The sequence below is a fragment of the Lathamus discolor genome, chromosome 1, assembly GCF_037157495.1.
Source record: "Lathamus discolor isolate bLatDis1 chromosome 1, bLatDis1.hap1, whole genome shotgun sequence".
NCBI lineage: Eukaryota > Metazoa > Chordata > Aves > Psittaciformes > Psittacidae > Lathamus > Lathamus discolor.
The window spans coordinates 150574182-150596372 of record NC_088884.1 but is presented as its reverse complement, the minus strand read 5'-3'; the positions used below and the strand labels follow the sequence as shown (position 1 = coordinate 150596372).

The 22191-nt window shown below is 37.5% G+C and overlaps 1 protein-coding gene across 2 annotated transcripts in view; it reads right to left on the bottom strand.

Annotated features, from left to right (window-relative positions):
* RAB28 (RAB28, member RAS oncogene family) overlaps positions 1 to 21516 on the bottom strand; it is a 66760-nt gene extending 45244 nt beyond the window's left edge. Inside the window, exons 1-4 of one of the 2 annotated variants that reach the window (XM_065659205.1) lie at positions 21209 to 21516; positions 13933 to 14029; positions 9111 to 9199; positions 1863 to 1992 (exon numbers count right to left, since the gene is read on the bottom strand). In XM_065659205.1, the coding sequence (XP_065515277.1) occupies positions 1863 to 1992; positions 9111 to 9199; positions 13933 to 14029; positions 21209 to 21286 (394 nt within the window). In that variant the 5' untranslated portion in view covers positions 21287 to 21516. The remainder of the gene's footprint in view (positions 1 to 1862; positions 1993 to 9110; positions 9200 to 13932; positions 14030 to 21208) is intronic. The other variant, XM_065659212.1, reaches the window with a different exon arrangement.
* Positions 21517 to 22191: the final 675 nt, after the last annotated feature.

Genomic DNA, 22191 nt, shown 5'->3' with positions numbered 1-22191 from the left:
CTGCATGCTCCACATGTACAACAACAACAAACATCCTTAGGATCACATGGAAGCAATAGTTTGCTTTCCTTCTTTAGGCACAGCTTATGAAGGAAAACAAGGTAGCAAGCATGCTGTTCCCTCAGCTGCTATTGTCATAAAATGAAAGCCCTTACAGTAGTGTCAGCCTTTAGCTGGACACTCACCTACGAAACCAGATACTATCAGCAGATGCTCCTAAGGAAATACTTGGATATTAAAGAATTGCAGACACACATATGAGAATATATACTCTAGGTATGTAAGAGAAATGAAACTCCTTCAAAGGGAAACCAGTGTCTGATTTTCTACCCGTGGTGTGATTCCAGCAAAAGAACATTATTTATTCTATATTACAGTGTATCTTACTGTAGATATTTCATAAGATTTGCAGAACACCACCTAGGAAGTCCAATCTGGGGGCAAAATATAAATCAGTGAAAAATATTTTTCATCTGAATTTCAACAGAATCTGTATTACTGACTCTGGTCTGCTAGAGTACAACACAGTCTATGTTATACTTTCAGAAGTGCTATTTATATATTGTAACTCTTAAGAGCTTCTGTGTTTTCTTCCCAGAAAATAAGTAGCCTTTCATAATTAATACCATGTTACAGCATCACACTAGCAACATTACAATTAACGGTTCTGAATGAAAGTGTTGTTTCTACATTGTTTTCAAATGCTTTTAAACAATACTAACTTGCTAGATGAGGGGCTTTTTTGGGGTGGTTGTTCATGTTAAGGACATTGTGACATGGACATGAATTACTTGGAAAGTAAAAATAAATCAAATCTGGTTTTTGTTGTTCAAATAAATACATTTACATTGTTAAAAAAATAAAATCTGTATCTGCTTCCACCACTTTGCTTCTAAAATTGCTTTACCTTCCTTTTAGCATCTTCAAGAAAAAAAAAAAAAAAAAAAAAAAGGTAAGAGAAACAGGATCAAGTCCAGAGATCACAGAATCATAGAATAGTCAGGGTTGGAAAGGACCTCAAGATCATCTAGTTCCAACCCCCCCACCATGGGCAGGGACACCTCACACTGTAACATCCCAGATATGCTAATAAGGATGTTAATATAAAATTTCTTAGCTGGAAACGAGGGAATCTGGAATGCATCTAATTAGGAAATTACCTAGGTGATGATTACTTAAAGTACCACATTTTGGTGGTCAGAAGAAATCCATTGTATTATATTTACATGATCAAAAGAGGACAGGTTAAAAAAATCCCAAAACAACAGGAAATAAGTAACCTCATGTGCAAAACTACAGATAGCATACAAAACCAAAAGCCTAATAAGCAACTTGAATATTATGCCTAGCACATAATATTTTAGTTATTTTAGATAATATGTAATATTTATATATATATAAATATTTATATATATATAGCTATAACTATATATGTAATTATTCTAAATATATATACACCAGTACTTAATTTAGCAGTCTCTTAACATACAGAACCATCCAATATTACACCCAGGAATGCTTCCCAGTTCTCCATTCCAGATGTAAGCCACGGCTATATCCTGAGGCCTTACCAAATTCAAACATGGGTGAGAGAGATCTCTACTCCTGTGTCCTGCTCTCCAAGAAAAGAAAACACAAGGAGAGAGGCTGCAGGCTAGGTAAAGCATGATGCAGCAAGTGTCTCAACCACACTGCCCAGAACCAGAATCCTGAGGTACACCCAAATACGTCATCTGTGTACAGCAACATCATACAAGACGGTATTTGGTTTCATTTTACTAACATATATGCCCTGTCCCATTTCTTCAATAGAAAGCGACATCAGGAGCATTTAAATTAATATTTAAATATTAATAACTTACTTTTATTTCCAACCAAGGCCACAAGTGGCTGTGTTTCTGATTCTTCATTCGCTTTCTTTACTGCATTATACCAGTCTTCTAAATTTTCAAAACTCTGGCCATTGGTAATATCATAAACCAAGAGAACAGCCTAAACAACAAGATACATAAAAAATATTACTTGACAAAAAAATTTTACCATGGTAAAATTTGCATCTGTCTAAATTACTATTATAATAAAACAGACCATTAACAAACAATGGCATTGTATCTTTTCAGGAATAATTAAACGAATTATAAATCTCTGTAATAAGCACATTATTACAGTATATCTCCAGCATCCCACGTGTTCCAAATTCAGATGCTAACAGAACTACCAGAACTACAAGGGTAGTTAAAGAAAAAAAGACAATTCAATAAAGAGCACAATTAGTTATATCAGAAATATTCCAAACTGCATATGCTTTATGAAAACCCCAAAAGCACTTCACACTACTGGTAAAGTAAAAACCACACTGGAGAAGGACTTTTATTTTAGCTGATGTTATTTGTAGTTTCACTGTTCTCTTCTGAAGAGAAAAAAGGCAGTTCAATTGTACACTTCTGCACATTGCCTAACTTGTTTCTCTACTCTCATTTGAGGAGGAAGGCCAGATCCTTTCATTCATTGTTGTAGGAGACAAGCAAGAAACACTGGCAAACTTTAAACTTTCAAAGAAGAAACTAAAGATGTGGTCAGAAGACGATCCCGTGTATTTCAGAGGTTTTGCACCAGGCTACACTTCACAAATATTCACAGCAGATATTACTCTGAAGATTCCTCAGAGCTAATGTCCAATATTATAATGCCTATTGAGAGCCCAAACACCCACCTCTTCCCCCCCATAATTGTAATATTAGCTCTCACAAATCACTCTCCTCTCAATTACTGAGTCTTCTGCCCCTGCTTTCCACCTCATTCCAATAAAGTATCTACCTTGATGAGGAATAAAATCAGAATTGCCTTCTTTCGCACTTGTCCTCACGGAGTTCACATCTGGGGGGGGAAAAAAGTATCCCTGCAACTGCACACTGTCTCTCACATAAAATTTGTACAAATATTCTAAAAAAAGGCCCCAATATAACACATACAAAATTAGCTGCTTCAATGAGCCACTGTCAACAGCAGAGATTTTTTTCAAGTCAAGTGTTTTCAGGCATTTGTCTGGGACAAGCTTTACTTCTCAGTTTCATGAACAGTGTCTTAGACCACAAAATAGGATGCACACTTTTAAATTAATTTCACAGATGACAACAAACTGGTAGAGACCACAAGATTATTTGAAGAGAGTTTAGATTATGTGATGAGAAACAAGCTAAAAATAACAGGATGCAATTCAATAAGTCCCATGACAAGTTCAAAGGAAGCAATAATCACCTGCACAATAGGAAACATCTGGTTTTGTAGCAGGTTCCATATAACAGGATCAAGGAGTTATAGTAGGTCATAGTTGAATATGTCAAGCTTATTTTATAGCAAAAAGGCAAACATCACAGTGGCATGAAACATTCCATGTGAAATAATGCATTTAGCTTTGGATGCTAAATGTCAGGAAAACAGTAGACTAGAAGAGATCAGTAATAGTGCTGGAGGTTTAGAAACCATGACTGACATCAGAAGTTTGAATAAAACCTTGTATTTTAATGCAACATTGATGGCAGGTATGATGATACTGGTAAAAGTTTTAAGAGAAGATATCCATTATCTTTTTATATGCTCTTATATATAGTCTGCAGATGACACTAATTTGGGAAGACCAGCCAACAGGCCCAAGGCTTAAGAAATGCTTAAGGAACATGCTTAAGGAATGGATGAACAGGAACCTTTCAACATTCAGCCAGGACAAATGCAAAGCCCTGCATCTGGGGATGAATAAACGATATAAGCTGGGGGGACTGACTAGCTAGGAAGCAACCGAAAATGACCTGCAGGTCTTGGTAGACAGCAAGCCAAGTATTAGCCAACAATGTTCCCTGGCAGCAAGGATGGCCAACATGACCCTAGGCTGTATTAGCATGAGCACAGTCACTAGATCAAGGGATCTATTTCATTCTACTCAGCACTTGTTAGATCATATCTGAAGTAATACATCCAGTCTTAGGCCCCTCTTAACATCAATGAAGGGAGTAAGTTCAGCGAAGGGCCACCAGAATTGTTCAGCATGAAGAGGAGGTGGCCTTGGGAGAACCCAAAAGCAGCCTTTTCATACACATGAGGAAGCTATAAAGGAGATGGAGCAAGGCTCTTCACAGAAGTCCATGTCAGGAGGATGAAACAACAGGCATAAACTGAAACAAGGGAAATTCAAAACAGATATAAGGAAGAGCTTTTTCACCAGGAGGAGATTCAAGCAGTCAAAAACATTGCCCAAAGACATTGTTCCATTTCCATCCTCAGAGGTTTTCAAGAAGGAACAATTGGCTAAAGCCTTGAGCAACCTAGTTCCATCTCACAGCTGACCATACATTGAGCAGGAGGTTTGACTAAATGTAGGTAAGAAGGAGATCCCTTCCACCTTGAACTTTCTTACAATTCTATGATCAATATGGCACGCAGCAACAAGTTTAACTGCAGCAAGAAGATTACAGCAAGGGTACATATTAGGGGGGAAAAAAAAACCAAACATGTAGACAATAAGAATAGTGAAGCTCTGAAATATACCACCTTCAGAGACAGTCATCAACACAGAAGGATTTTTGAAGGTTGATAAAAATGAAATAAACATTATACATGTATAGCTTCAGAAGAGAGTAACAGATCCTACCTAAATCCTTTCAATTCCTACTTCCCTATGATAGCAATACAAATCTGTTTTTTTCCTTCAATGCCATCAACTGTTGGAAAAATTAGTTCTTGTTTGTTACATTTATATGGCCACTATTAATTTCTGTGGAACAGCTTTCACCAGTTCCTTCAAAGAAATTAAAAACTCACATACACCTTTTTCCTTGCTATCTTTTCTCCCTTACCAATCAAATCCAATATTAAACACCCAGTTCCCTCTTCAACTTCTGTACAATTTATTCCTCACTATCTTGCATCTCAATTTTTCCTGATGGTTTTTATAACTAGCCAAGTGCCTGGACATGCATTTGTCTTCCATAACGTAAGACTTGCTCTAGAAAGGGCATACTGATGTTCTTAAATGCTCAGTGGAAAAGGAGAAACTCAAGCTGAAGGACAGGCATTTTAAAACTTAAAAAAAACCCAGACATAAGGTTGAATGTTGTAAATAACAAAGTGCACATGCCATGCTTCTTTCAACAGCGGTCAAGTTCTCTCGGCAGCTTGCAGAAAAACTGAGCAGACTATCTATCTTCTATCTACCTTCTTCACCACTGAAGAGCTGAATCAGAATTAGATATAAGACAAAGTTAGAATCTGAGCATTTAAGATTGGCCAGCTCTGTTTCTAACTAATTTTCATCAAATGGTGCTCTGCTACATATAATCTAGACAACTGCAGCCTACCTGCACATTTGGAAGAAAGGGCATTCACAGTGGATTTACCATGAAAGAAATAATTGAACATAGTCTGCAGTTAGAGCTCACCTAACTTGCTTTTGGCCCCCTTCTCCATGATCTAAAACATTTCCTCTAAAGCATGTTCTTTTCTTAACCTCTCTCTTTTTTAATATTGTCGATATTTGCTATACTTAAGAAACAAAGATGGCAGGCATGACATCTCATGACATCTCAGAGATGCAAGAAAAGGTAGCATGGCATCCAGGTCATAAGGAATACTTCTTGCTTTCATTTTTGCCACAACAGCACTCTACAAGTAACTTAGTATGATATATGTAACTAATGAAGGACTAGTCAGACTCATAGCTAAAATTTATTTCACCTTTTTTTATTTAACATAGAAACCCCATCACAAAAAAAAAAAAAAACACGTATTTTCCACAGTATATGGAGTACAGAACAAGTAAATACTATAAAAGCTGTTGTTTCCTTCTTATGTGTGAGCAACTAAGGTAGGAAACTAACACTGGCCTTTTTACACAGAAGTAGCCCATTTCCCTGCCATGAAAAAGGTTTGAAACACATGGCGGACAACATGCCAAGAACAGCACGTTAATTCTCTAGTCTCCAGCAACATGGTAAATAGTCCCTGCTTGCATAATTGCACTCTAGTAAGAGAGACATTCTGCCTGTATTAGTGCATATGTGAGTGCTTTCTGTTTTGGAATTACAGAGTATTTTTAAAAATAGGTCACTGAAAAGTGCGAATATTGCAGAAATGATTTGCTGGTCTCTGGAGAAGATAGGGTCTGCAGTACTCTTATTCTATTAACAAGCCAATTTATGAGGTAGTGTATGCCAGCTCTTAAAGATACTTTAAATGAGATATGTGGGTAGGGGCAGCAATTACAGGTAAGAGATGGGAGTGGTTCCGAAATATTTGCCACGCAAACAGCAATGGTACTATTATACAGCAGAACTGCTATTATGGAAGTGTTGTAACCAGGCAATATATTCACACTAGACAATCAACATTTAAAAGGTGTCAAGTTTATGTCAAGATCTGTCACAATAAAAGAAAGCTACAGAAAATACTAATTAAAACCATATGTTTTCTTCTTCAGATTTATCCTCATCTACCCTCATCCTATGACTGACTTTAGTATGAAGGAACGACATTAACTTTAAAATTTTCATTAATATTTATGAAATATGTCAGACCAAATTTCTAAAATATTTTTCTAGTCACAGATTATTCATTTTAGCAAAGAGTAACTTCATTATGATATTTTGCACATCTGCAGAAATGCTAATTTTACAAGTGAAAACAGCTTACAGTCTACTTATACTTAACCACAGTTGTCGTTGCTGATACAGAGGACATGGTCACCCAAATACACATGATTAAGTAGCTGTAATTGAGCTACTGTCTATCAGTTCAGCTGTGGTAACTGACTATACAATTACTCTTAGCCTCTCTCAATCTTGCGATAAAGGCGTCAGTTTTAATCAGCACTGACAGAAAGCTGTTTATTAGCACCTTTTATTCATAAAGATCAGAGAGCTCTTTTTCCCCCCGCAATTTGCAGAGCTCCCATCAGGAAATTTAGCTACCAAGACAGGATGCAGCAACATCAGATTAAAAACAGGTAGGGAAAAGACTGCTCCAAGACAGCAGCCTTTCTCAACAGCAGCTGCCTTCCAGCACACGACCATTCATCCCCAACTTGGTGCCATTTGCAAATAATAATTTGTTCCACTGTTCAAAGAATTAATAAGACATTACCTCAGTACAAAGCCCTAAGGAATATGCCTTACAACCACACACCAGCAGGACACTGAGCAGTGGACCATCTCCCTTTAAGTCCACCTGTCCATTCAGTTTTCCAGTCACCTTATGGTCCACCCATCTAATCTATATCTTTACATGTTGTCTGTAATAATATTATGGGAGATTATATCAAAGGCCTTGCTGAAGTCAACGTAAAGGACACCGACTGCTCTACTCTCCACAGAGCCAATCATCCAACCACAGAAGGCATTCAGGTTGGTTGGGCAACACTTAAAAATTCCTAAGTACATGCTAGCTCTTTCCAGTTATATTCTTGCTGTCTTGCTCTCCATTTACAGGAATTTTTGTACATACTTATAAAGATTTTTCTTTCTAAATATTCCTTTTTCTTCTAAAAAGCTATAGATTTCAACATTAAATAAGCTTCTGCCTAGAAGTATGCTGCACAGAGTGCCTTTCCAAATTATTCATGGTGTTTCATAAATTGATGAAAATAGTTTCATGTGTCTTTAACATGATGCTGTTACAAAGCTAACAGAAAAGTGCATTACAAGTCAGCTTTGACGGTAAGAAGCCTATTACAAACAATGGCAATACATGACACTAATGGGAGAGAAAGCAGCTATCAGTTCATTATAAAAAAAAAGGGGTTACAGTGGGGGTTACAGTGAGGGTTGGGGAAGGATTAAAGAAGAACAGATTTGATGTAGGGGTTTTCTGTTAATGTGCTCAGAATGACTGAAAAATCAAACTTTTGTAACTTCAGGCTTACTGATACCCACTTTTTCACTACTTTGGGGCACTGGTATTAACTTTTTGACCTGCTATTGCTGATAAGAAACTCCTAAGTTTATCACCAAATTCAATACAGAAAAAGTTAATAGCCTTTTATTTCCTTCATCAAGTTTACTTTGGGCATATGGCAACAATTTGTGATCAGTCAAATTCTCTGTCATGGAAGTTACTTTCTTCTGTGGCTTGGTAGATCTTTAACAGGGCAGCAAAAAGTTTTTTATTAAAAATAAGAAAATACTATAAAACAGATGCAACAGAAACATTCTGACATTTTCTGAAAGTGAAAGAATGTTAAATTTACAAGTTTGTCTTTATCCCACTAACTAATAAATCCTGATCTCCTTAATTAGCCATTACTGTGCTGCACTTGTTAGTACAAAGTTTCTGTCCAGTAAAAGTTTCAGGATTCCATATTCTTATTTGCCTGAAGTACTGGGGGAAAATTATGTGCATTCATTTTCTTTTCAGATAAATTTAACATTAAATAATAAAACATGTCTATTGTTCTCATTACAAACTCCAAATTAAAGAACAGAGCATATTTTGGGATTACTCATATTAAGAACTTTGAAATATATTACACCCTCCAAAATCATCTCATAACTCTAGATACTTCTATAATATTTACCATTCACTTTAAGTTGCTTAGTTAACCTGTAGATAAAAATAATTTTCATTGGATAGGAGTTCTGCAAAAATATTTAGCTACCTGGTTGCCTCCTTTTGTTTGCCCTCTTATAACCCCAGTTGCATGTATGAGTTTAATGGTGTAGGATTGCCCTTAATTTCCTCCTTCTACTTTTCCCCGCAGGAGGCATCTGCTCTAAAAGCAGCCACTCTATATCTACCATGTGGATATCCAAATAGCCTTTTATTTACTGTGATTGCTTTTCTTAACTCAAGACACAAAGCATGGAAACATGCATACATCTGCTCTTAAGAGTTATTCAGATCTACAAATGCATACTTGTGCTCTGCTTTTTAAGTCAGCTCTAAAAAATTAACTGCATACCAAACTTAGATGTGCATATTTAATATCAATTAAGTTTAGGTTAAGCACTGATTCAACATTTTTGAGATTTACAAAATAATAACCTATAAGATATGTATAATTTTAAGAAGTTTCTGGGAATTTTATATCATTACTATAGATACTATTATCATGATTTATACTGTACCTGAGCTCCATAAATATATTTGTCCAGCATTTTGCCTCCTATCGTTTGTCCCCCTACATCCCACACTTGAAGAGTAACATTCAAATTTCCTGAAAAAGAAAATGATACAGATACTAGGTAACCTGGAAAATTTAAATACAAATAAAAGTGAAGATACATTATCACATCAGGTAATACAGCTCTAGCATATCAACAACAATAACTTTTACAAGTATACAATAGTAACTAAATTTTAACCTAAAAATGAGTGTATCATTTGAAAAAACTCACTTGTGTCCAGCTAAGACGCAGTAAAACTACAGCTAGACATTAACATATTTAATATAAACAGAAAGATAAGTGGAATTGCATAGTATAACATTCCTGAATATAAATAATATAGCATACTTTGCTGAAGAAAACTGTACAACTTTACAGAGAGAGTTCTAAAGCACAGTACTTTGAACGAAAGGTAATATATAATTAATGCCAACTTCACCACATTATTTCATACGTTGTGGCCCTCCCCTCCCCCCTTCCAAGTTTACAGATCGAGAAGCGGGTAAAATCTTCACAGCAACTGCATTTGGTAGGGATGCTCTTAGTAATATACAGTTAAAGAATTACATAGATGACAGACTGAAAAATGGAAGTACTGACACACATCTAACTTGAGGATGCAAAACTATTATTATTTCCTCCACCCACCACTGCAAAGCAGGCAACTAAATTGGACATGATTTACATGGAATTCCACGATCAATTTATAACTAACACATTCATATTAGTTATGTAAGTAAGTGTGCTCCATAGAAATACATCCCAGCACTCAGTGAATATAAACAGCAAATTAGAACCATATAGCTGATTATATGCTATTCATGGTATTAAATATACCACATTGTATTTTTATGAAGCATCTAGCTTTAATCTGATTAAAAGTGCAGATTTCCTAAACTGATGCTTTTCTCTCAGATATATAAAGATGAATGTGGGACAACCTACTCAGTATTTTTAAGGTACACTGGGTTTTATCTAACAGTAAGATATAGAATTCGATTTGTAGTGCAATAAATACATCATAACATTCCAGTTCAACAGAGGCAACCTTTCATAGAATAAAAAGCTTATTTCTTTTGACAGTGCATATACTATGTATTAATTATTTTTAAAGCTTAGAACATAAGTGACTGCAAACAATGCAGGAAAGTCTTCCATATAGCATCTGGCATGGATAAACTGGCCAATCTGCAGTCAGAAATTATTATGCGTCCTCGGTGGGTAAACAAACCAAATATGCTCAAAGGCTCAACATAGAATAGTTAGGGTTGGAAAGGACCTCAAGATCATCTAGTTCCAACATGCTGCAGTGTTCTACCCCTAACTTGGTTGTTTGTATTCTTCTGGAAATTTACCATGTCATTCATGTCAGCTGTTCAGGGAAAAAAGCTTTACAAATATTATCACTTTCAAACTCAATTTTCAAATGCCTAATTTTGTGTTCAAATGCTTTAAAAAGTTTCTAACCTCATTTTAATTCCTAAAAGTAGTAATCATGCACAGCAGATGGGCTTAGTATCTGGATAACTGTATATGAAATTATCTGAGAAAATTTAATGCAGTAAGTTAAATTAAATGGTCTAACAGTGACTGTTCAACTTAAAAATCTACTGTTATGAATTATTTACTTTCCTTCACTGCAACAGAAAAAAAGAAACTGGAAAAAAAAAAAGATTGGAATGTTAATTTAAAGTGAAGTGATTCTTCATTAGCACCTCACTAACTACTGAAATTCAGGCTGATCATCTCCAGCAAAAAAATCCTTCATTTCCTTTTTCTTTTTTTTTTTTTTTTCCAGTCAGGTGCCATAATACGTACTTTGTGTTCAGAAATTGATTTTATGGGTAAAAAAAATGATATTAGGATTATTCTGACAGAAGGAAAAACTCCAGACAATGTGCCTAGCAAATATTTAATTAACAACTATGATAGTAGTACATGAAGTTTTCTGCAATGAGTTTGAAATCTTCTGGTTTTCCATAGATTTAGGAGGAATAAACAAGCTGGAAAATCACAACAAAAAGAAACCATGCATAACAAGACAGTTCTTAAGAAACAAGTTTAACATACCAATAAAAAGAACTAAAGTATCCCATAAAAATAATATGCAATATGCTGACATGGAACAATAAAACATTAGTACTTCTTTACTCTGTAGAAAACACACACGAGTAAGAAGTTAAATTAACTGAGGCAACACCGTGCAAGCACCTAGATTGTTTCTGGTATGAACTGAAGCCACTGGGCTGACTCAGTGGTGATTCTGCAGAAGTATACCTGGTGCATGGGTTTACCTTATTTGAAGTGATTCACAGTCAAGATGAAACTAAAAACATGAATCTGCCTACTTTTTGTACTGATTTAGAAAAAAAATCCTTTTAACAGGAGAATCCTGTGTACTGGACTGCACCCCACAGCCCTCCTAAGCATATTCGACTAAGGCTCTTACGAATCTCTACCAGCAGACCCTCTGACTAACATACACACTATATAAGCAGTAAAATCTACACCGTGGTTGCATCCAGACTACACAAGACACCGCATCAATAAATACACTGAAGTTGATTTGCATTTGAAAAAAAAAATATTTTTAACAAACTGCATGAAGAGAATTTGTCAAGAGTTGAACACTGAAAGTCACTTTGTGCAAAATTAATCAGTATTTTTCCTATTTGTATTAAGCCATATTGTTTTACCATATAAAATACTTCTTTTCATTGCAAAACTGCATCAGTTACTAAAACTGGGGACAAATAACACTATTTTTTAAAAAGCCCCAAAAACAGAAAAACAGTACTTTATTTTACAAGCTAACATACATTCCTAATGTGGCCTAATGTAAATGTCTCTGCAATTCTAGAAATCAGTAATTTTAACTTCTGAAAACTTTGTTTATGAGAAAAAAAATCAACTACTGAACCACAGTTATGCACCAATTCTCCTACCAAATAGGAGAAATTGAGGGGGGTTTCCTACTGATATACATATTATAATTCCTGTGCAGTGGTATGAGTTAACCTTTCAAGTAAACACAGCAGTTCTGCAAACCAAGAAGTAATCAAGAAATTAGAAAAATCCGCTTACTTAAGTAATGCTTCCCATTCCAGTATTTAGAAACTTTACCTCCCTCCCTCTTCTTTCGCTCACTCCCCACCACCAGTTCAGCTTACCTATAAAACACAGAAACCCATAGATACCTAAACACATACATGCGCATAGGTGAAACCAGAATGACAATCTGCAGAAAAATGCATCTTTCTGAATATGAACTCGTTCCACAAACATTACTATTTTGTTAATGATAAATGAGGAAAATAGATGTACAGACTTTGTTGCCCTTTTGGTGCTATATGGTCCTATAAAACATTCTGATTTTATTACAAAATAAACTAGAAGAAAGCAAAACATGAATGAATCAATAGTTGATAATTTTCCAAATTTTCTACTCCACAAGAATATTCAGAATCCCAGTAACATACTAATAGCTTCTGTATGCTTAACAGCTGGAAAAAAACTTGCAAAAAGAAGTTCTCAGCATGCACACTGCATGATTTGTGTACACATTCCACTTGCAAGTACTGCTGTTAAGTATTATACACACTGGTATTTTTAGAGGCATGAGCAGGACAATAAAAAAATTATTCCATTGATTTTATGGAGAAATAAGCACTGAAATTTGGTACTTTATCACTCACCAGATACTAAAAAAGTACAGCAAAATTGCCAAACCAAAATAGTGAATGCAGGAATAGTCTGAAAAGATTATTCTGTTTCACTTACCAAAATATATAAACATAATCAAGAAGTTATTGGTAATATAATTTAAACAAAATAAGTTCAAGAACTGTATATATTTTCTTATAACTTCAGGTCACAGCTAAAATGCTTCATTTCTGGCTTTACTTCCCTCCTCGTCCTCTACAAGGAAAAAGACAGAACTACAGAACTGAACTCGCATCAGCTTTATCAAATCTCACTACAACTTTTAATAATTACGCATACTTTTGCTATCTTCTTCTGATTTTTGAAGCCAGAAGAAAATGCATTTAATGAAATACTTGCATACTTAGAAATTGAGCAAACACAAATCAATAAAGCCTTATTTCAAATCCCCAATTGTTCAGAGACAAACTTCTACCAGCAACTATTCTTTTTTAATTATTTCTTTTCATTTTCCATGCAGTGTGCTGCAACTGGCATCTAAATAGTTTCTTTGCAGTCATGAACTGAAACATCTTGAATGCTCAAACTGTATTTTTATGAGTGCCGAGGGACCCTAAATTTTAGTGGTCTATTAAATGCCAGCAATTTCATGCTGCCTTGCATAAAACAGCATTCACATATTAGAGCACTGTGATTCCATAGCTGCATTATGCTTCTTTCACACAACTCAAATACAAGTTGTGTATTTCATTAAATAAAAAAAAAAAAATTATTTCTTTCAAAGCACATATACTTCTTGAGTGAATATATTTAAAGTTCCATTTCATTGTTGTATGTTACACTATCCACACGGACAGTCAGTTCACTCGAGATAATAAAAATCACTAACATAGATAGCATTCCTTTTATATGAATTCAGTGTTTTAGATGCAAGTTGCAAATGCATAACCCTTTGTCACCTGTCAAGGACATACTAACAAAATTTTACTTGAATAACCTAATTTACTTTGCCATAAAAAGTACTGTACTAAGCCTATTTGGTATACACTACTTTGAAGAATCTGTTTCTGGAAGCCTTACTCCTGCCCAGTCTTTTCAGTGTTACTTTTTATTTTTTTACCTGGCAATATTATCCTCTTCAAGAAGAAGTCCAATCCTATGGTTTGTCTGTACTGTTTTCCAAATGTTTCTTGAGCAAAACGTGTAGCTAAGGATGTCTAAAACAAAACAATATTAAATTGTTGTTTTAAACAGCAAAAAAACTTGATGTTAAACCAGAAGTATGAAATACAGTTAAGCGCTTTTTAAATCATTGCATTCCAACAGTGTCCATGGATTTGGACTGACAAGCATCCCGGCCAGCTTCAACATAATAAAAGAATGTTACTTCTCTTCTTTAAAAGGATATTAATTTATGCAAAAAGAAGCAAACTGCATATTTCCTTTGTATTTCAAAGGTACTGTTTAGTCATATCAGAAAATATTACACAGATTTGAATAAGGCATCATTAGTACGCTCAAACTGAAACAAATCTAAGTGACAATATCCATACCTGAAGAGACTATTTTTAAAAAGCATTCATTTCCAAAACAAGAGTCCTTCCCTGGTACAGAACACCACGATCCCAGACCAACTTTCTGGGAGGGAACAGAGATCTGCACAGTGAAGAGTCCCTCAGGGGCTCCAAAGTGCGGCAGATTCCCACCACTGTGTATCGAAGTTCCAGGATCAGATATTACATAATAGGAAGATTAGTTTCTTGTGCACAAAAAATACTAAACTCACCTTAAGAATTCACATTTGCAGAATTATTCCTTTAAGCAGAACTTTGGAAATTTACTTCTTCAATTTATATTTTGTGGGTTTATGAAAGTAGACCAATACACTGTTGATCTACTAATCAGCTATTACTACATACTGCTAAAAGGATATACAACTAATATACATAAAGTAATGAAGCAAGGCATTTATATTCTTTCACTAGTAATTTAAGTTCTCTATGCAAGGAAAAGAAAAAGGAAAAAATGGAAAGAAAGAAAAAAAAAGAAGAAAGTCCCACAATCCACAGATTAAAAAAAGAAAAAAAGAAAAAAAAGGAGAGATGCAATTTTAAAGAATATAAACATTTTTATTGTGAAAAAAATGAAATACATTTAAAAAACACATCATACTGATAAAATACATCCTAAATCACATTAGTGGTGTGCACCTAAATATCTTGTTGATGTGACATCTGAAAATACCAAGAGTAATTGCAGAAAAAAATCTAAATATGCATTTACACATACAGGGGAATAAAAGCCTAAAGGCCTCACAAAACCCTTTCACTGCCTGAGAAAACTCAAATGGGCAAGAAGAATTGTTTTTTGCCAGCTTTCTGTTCATCCAGACACAAAGAGATGAGTCACATTGTTATGAGAAATAGCTGTTAGAGCACACAGAATTAATGCAGTAGCAAAATAATGCCAATAGTTCTGAAACAATGACAATAGGCAAGTTCTGTTAATAGAACAGTTATAATGAAGATCTAAAGTATGCTAAAATTGTCAAATGTACACAGGAAGAAAAGATAAATTACTCTTTTTGCAGGAAAACATGGTTACCAGAGCTCCAGCATTAAAGCTCTAGTATGAATAGGCAAACTCTTATTCTGCAATTAAATTACCTGTGAAGTAAATACAAGATTTACTGTTTTCTTGTTTCTATATCACATTTATATTCCTACCACTGTCCTATATATGTGACAAGTGATATTTTGATATCAGAATACATTTAGGAAGTAATCCAAAAAGTCAGTTAGAGACTACGGCAACATTTTCACTTACTTCACTAACTCAAGCCTCAAGAGGATATAAAAAATAAATAAATAAATTGGGGGGGGGGGGGAAGGCAAGTAAATTATAAATAGCATGAATAGGATTATATATTTATATCACTGTGGAAGGGTGAAGACCACAGAGGATGAATCGTAAGAAGATTCTTCTGCCTACAGCTATGTGACAGAACTAACAACATACACAAAATTAAATTCAATACAGATTTAGGCTGTCGTACTGAAAAAGTCTGTAGAACTTATTCTTCTAATCACAGTCTGTCAAGACTACAAAGATATTATTTTTAATCTGTCATGATCCTAAATATGTAGATAAGAACAAAAACATCGCAGGAATACACCATACAGCCTTCTCCTTCAAATTTTCCTTATCATAAAAGTAACCAGTACCCAGAGTGCAGATTAAAATATCATCTAACTATATCATAGTATTCTATATTCTCCAACACACTAATTTAGATCCCCATTAAATAAGCAACCACTCCCTTCTTGTTTTAAGGACTCAGTAAATATTAGCTTTATCACTCTGTGACACTTGATATTCCCTGAGGGCCTCTAGGGGTGTTAGTGAAAATAAACAACATGCATTCAATTAACAGCCAAGCAATAAGAGCAGCAAATAACCAACAGCATGGCAAAAATCTCAGACATTTTTCCTCTATCGTGCTCTTGAATGCAAAGGAATTTATAGCAAAAAATCATTGACTAACTCCTTTTTAATTTTTTTCTAATAAATATTAGAGCTCAAGGCATTGGATTACCAGACTAGACTCCTCTATTTACAGAATATTTATCCACAAAATACGAAGAGCAACAGTTCAGATTTGTCCACAACAGTCAACGAAGTTATGTCAATGCATATTCAGGTACCTCTACAATGCAGATACTCCCTTCAATCCTAAAACTGTTCCCTGCCATGTTTGCCATAAAAGATTCTGTATGACAGAATCTTTTCTGTCAATGTTGAGTGCAACCTACGTAAAAAAATAACCAAAGTTAACTAATCATTCAGTAGAACTGTAGCGATCAGTGACTGGTTTTGAAAAAGATTATGCTACATTCATAAGATTTCAACCACCAATATACAGATCAGAGTACGATCAGTGATGAGTATGATATCAGTATGATATCCAGAAGGCCTTATCCTTTATCTATCTCCTAAGACAACCAGGCCACCAACTTTCACAGTAGACTTTCCATTAGACCCAGTCTGACAGGTTCACACATTTATCTTAAATACTTCAAAGCAAATGTTTATAATGTTCAAATGCTGTTCTGAATAGCAATACAATATTGAAGGTTGGTGTGACAAACTCCCTCTTTTCAGACAGTAAAAACTCTGAGTTTAAAATACAGCAACAATCAAATTTACAGCACCCTAAGGGCAAAATACAATGCAATATTTTGGAAATTTTTTTGGAAACAAAGATGAGAATAATTCTCACAGGCAAGGCAAGCCAATTTCTTGTTTCCATCTGTCAATGTCAACAAGTCACAGTACAAACTGCTGACATGCTGTTCCTAAACACCTACCTACTGTATAAACAGAAGAGAAAAAAGGCAAACCCTATTTATTAAATAAATGGAAATAAACTGAACGTCAAACAGAACAAGCAATGATAGCCAGCTCTAACTGACATTGACTACTCACCAGGACAGCATAGAAACTTGTAGAGAAAACCCCACCAATGATGATTCTTTGAGTAAAATTCTACAGAACAAAGCTTTCAGAAAGTCAAAGTGTAGTATCACAGTTGTAAGAAAACAAAAACTAAAATCAAAATTCAATGGGATGCAAGCACACAGTTCTGAAGCCATGAATTTCCATTAATGTACCAATTTTACCAGCCAACTGAGAACCCACTTTTCAAAAACACTTACCTATTCCTTCCCTCACTCCTAGAACATAGAAGTCATTCCCCAAGCACAGCAACATTCACCCCTAAGTCACATCCTACCCCAACTGGTAAGAACTTTTCAACAAACAAAATGAAAAGAAACACTAGGCTAAATAATGAAATGCTTTAACTAGCATAAAAACATGTAACTGTCCAACACAGAGAATTTCTCACTGAGAACAGTCTAGCTTTATTGGGGTTGGATGGGAAGTATTTTGTAAAAAAGAAAGTTCTGCCACTGAAGCTGGTGTCTTTCCACCACACTCCTAATTACTGATGAAACTGTTCACTCTAAAAGAGAAAATTATCAAGACTTTTTCGACATTAGCCATGGATCTATGAAGTTAGACCAATTTGCACAGGACACTTGATGCAATTTTCCACTTGCAAGACTTAACAGTAACAACAGTGTTTTTGTCAACACTGATGAATTTTTTGAGCCCATGTTTAAAACCAAGATCCAGAACTAGCACAATGCTTAGAAATTTAGCATCCTAAAAAATCTTAAAGCAAGCAGGACACCACTCTGTATTCCAGCCTATGTTTTAGCTCCCACATCAGGTCAAGCATCAGCTCTTTCATCTTCATAATCAGCTGTTAAGAGAAGAAAAAGGTAGGATGTTCCTGCTGTTATACTCCAGTCCCAGCTGCAACAGATGGCAGGAAGACAGAACCTCAGCTGCTTTGTGCCTCCTGCACAGCTATTTTTCAGGACCTCCCTTCCCATGAATAGCTCCAAGATTTGCTTCCAGAGGCCCAAAACGTTGTTCAACAGTACCAAGTCAGAGTAGTTCTACCTTAAATCAGCATCATCATATACTTCAACATTAAACCAATTTGTGCATAGCAAGAGTAGAAATATCTGAATCATAACATCATTTTTTTTAATGCATACTAGTACTGCTGGTTTATTTTAACAGAAAATCATTCTGACTCAGGATGAGTGGCTTGATTTAAGCCCTAGGTGCATATGGCTACTCTGTATATATATACGGTCCTTCCTGTAACCAAAATCAAATCAGCCAACTGTTATTCATAATTGCTGTTTATTTCATCTCACATTGTTCCCACCTACAATTTCTTGTGGGATTGTTCTCCTAATTTGTCTAGCTCGTTAAAATAATTATTTCCTATTATCCTCTTACTAACCAATCTTGCCTTCCTCAATTTTTCTTTTTTAACAATTTACCCTTTCCTTACCATCTCTATTGCTCTCAAACACTTTTTCAGAGATATTGTCTCATTCCTCCCATTCATTCCTTCTTCCATTTCTGCTCTTCTCCCCTTAAAATTCTAAGTATCCAATTATTCATTCAACCACCATAAAACAAATTAGTAGAAGCACAACAACCCTCCCTTGCCTCATGGACAGAGCAACTCCCAGCTAGTGGAAACATAAACATTATCCTTACCTTGAACTGGCACTGATTTGTTTTAAAACTGCTACCAACCCTTGCACAGAACCGGAATCGCATTGCTTCTAAACAATGGATGAGGAAAAAGAAAGCAAGTTTACACCTTTGGCCAGCCGACTCACAAAGACATAAATTTTTCCCCCTGGAGAACTGAGGACCAGAGAGCCCCAGATGGCCAAGTGGAAAGAAATAAAAATATCTCTTTTTTTCTTTTGGCAGGAGGATGAGCAATAGAAAGAAGTCAGATGTGAACATCTCACACTATATTTCGAAGATATATTCCATTATTCCCTACACTCCCCCTGTCCAACTATCCCAGCAACAGAGGAAGAAGAAAAAACATCTTGCACAGTAAGTGAGAGGCTAAGTATGCATGTGTGTAAAGACCAGCTGTGAACCAGATGTCAGAGGCAGGCTATTTAGAGTTGAAAACATATAGACATACATGTTTCAACAAGTAAGCGGAACGAGTAGCCAACAAAGGACAGGAACCTCAACAATTTAGTCTTCTGAGGTGCTTGAAATAGCACTAGGTATATTTTATCCTTCCATTCCATGACCCAATCACTTCTTTATTTTCACAAGACCTTACAATAAATCCATTATTGCAAGTGTTTGCTGCTAGGCCCTCAGCATGGCTGGAAGAAGCCTCTATTACAGCATCATCTAGGGGGAACAGGAGGAAAAGCAGCCCACCACAATATAGCTGCTGCTCATGCAAAATAAACTGCACTTGAAGCACAGGATTCCTAGAGCCAGCAGGAGATTCAATGAGTGGCAGCTCCCACATGAGAGGTAGGAACCAGCAGGAATATACATCAAAACCAAAGAACACTTGAAAATCCATGTTTGGCAAGAGGTCTTGCCACAAGGTGCTGAATAGCAGTAGTGAAAGGATTCCTCAGTTTGAATGGAAAACTCCTGGGGAACACTACCAGTGAAACAGGACTTCAGCTGTCAATCCTGTGCATTTATTATGCTCTCATCACATAGTCACTTGGAATTGCCTATCTACTGACTCAGATGAGTACAATAGCACTTCATACTGAGTTTATAACCACTGGACACAAAAAAGTTTAGTTTCTTCACAGAGTTCTGCACAAGTGAGCAAAACCATGCACATACTTTCAATAGGACCTTATTTCTACTAACGGCAGGCAGTTTATTTAAGCCACCACTAAGAATATTTCTACTTTTCATATGAAATGGAGCCAGGCAGACCTTCTGCCTCCCCGTGTTTTCAAAAGTAAATGATAAATGAAAAACTGTATCCTTCAAACACTCAATAAAATTACTATTTTCAGGTGTATCTCACAAAAAAATTCAGGCTACATATAGCACTAATGTTCACCTGTGCATAGTAAAGATCAGTATTTTAATGGGTAAGAAAGCAGTATCTCTTTTGCCTTCTCTGGCCTATCAAAATTTCTCTTTTAAAAATGCAACATGTTTATAAACAAAGTTTTATAAGTAGTACTTCATTATGTTGACAGAAGAAAAACCCTGTAAAAACCACAAACAAAAACTAAAATCTACTCAGAAGTGCCCTTCCAAATTCTGAACAGGAACTCAAATAGATGCACGCTGCTCTACCCACCTCAGGAGGCAACGAGCTCTGAAGCCGAAAACCAAGAGAGCCTATTGATCCACCTAGACAACCTTCCCTGCTCGCCCTTCTGGCGGAAACCTCCAACTCGCATGCCAGGGCCTGGCCCCGGCCCCCTCTCGGGCCCTGACAGATACGGAGAACAACTTCGGGTACCTCAGCCGGGCAACCATCCGCCGCCAGTGCGCGGCCAGCAGCGCACGGGCATCACTGCGGGGAGCCAGGACCAAGCAGCACAGTCACTACGTTATTAGCCGCTCCTTTCATTAAGGCTCAAGAAAATGGGATTAAAGCCGTATACATCTATTTGTTGACCAAATCTCCCCGGGTGCCGCAAGGGTACCGAAACGCCGACAGAGGGTTTCGCTGCCAAGTACGGAGCGAACACAGGCGGTCCCGGGGCGCAGCGCCCCGACGAGGAACCCGGCCCGGCTCTCCGCTACTCCTTGCCACACACACGAGAGGGAGACGACGGAGAAGGAGAGTACAGGGCCGGGAGTGAAAGGGGAGCAGTCAGCCGGGCTGCTCCTCCTCAGCGGGAGAGCCGGGAAGGGGGAGCGCTGAGGCGGAGTATCAGGAAAAGGGCTCCGGAAACCGAGGCTACGGAGAGGAGTGGGGCGCTGCGGCCGGGGCTGGCACTGACCTTGCCAGTGGTGCCGTCCCCCAGCAGCACTAGCTTGAGCTGGTGGTCCGGACTCTCCTCCTCCTCCGACTCCGACATGATCCCTACGCCCCCGACAGGGAAGGAGAAGAGGCGGAGGGCAGCCGGGAGGGACGGGGTGCGACAGCTAGGAGGGGAAGGGGGAAAGGAGTGAGCGCCGCGCTCACAGAGCCGGCAGCAGTGCAGAAGCCGGAACCGCCATCTTCCCTCAGCGCACAACCGTCGCTATGGCCCGCACGGGACGAAACCAACGAGAGACCAGAGAGAAGGGGAGAGGGTAGCTCGCAAGCGAGAGCTATGGCAACAAGTCCGACAGCCGTTACGGGCGCAAGCAGGGGGCACCCGCGAAGCCCTCGCTTCTGTCCGACCCCGTACCCCCCCCAGCTGCTGGGCGAATGGTTCAACCCCGCCGTCTGCTGCGCGCAGCGATGGTTTGGCCCCGACGTGACGCTCCGCGCGGTAACTAGGGAGCGCGGAGGTCGGAGGGCGCGGGGCGGGCTGCCGGAGGGGCTGTCCGCGCGGTGGTCCGCCGGCGGCTGAGGGCCCGGAGCGGGAGCTGCGGGTGGGGCTGGCCCTCAGGGCCGTGCTGTGGGAGCGGGGAGCCGGCCGCCTGCTGCGCTTCACCGGGGCTGCATTTCCGTGCTAGCTGCACCCGCCTCCATGAGCAGGTCACGTTCAGCGCTGGGCTTCCGCACAACAGCAAGATATAGTAGTGTTTTTAAAGAAGTGAGCTAACACTGAAAGCTCATAGCGGTGGGAAGCACTGCACCAAGTCCTAATATCACTATGTTGCCGCACAGTCGTTCTTGCCTAGGTTTCTCCTAAACCCTCCTACCCCACCAGATGGGGATGCTGCTGCTTTCTTACACAATCTACTTGGAACCTTTCTGGCCATCCAATTGGTAAGGAAACTTGTCTACATAGCCCTAACTGAATTTTAAACCAATATTTATTTCGCACATTTA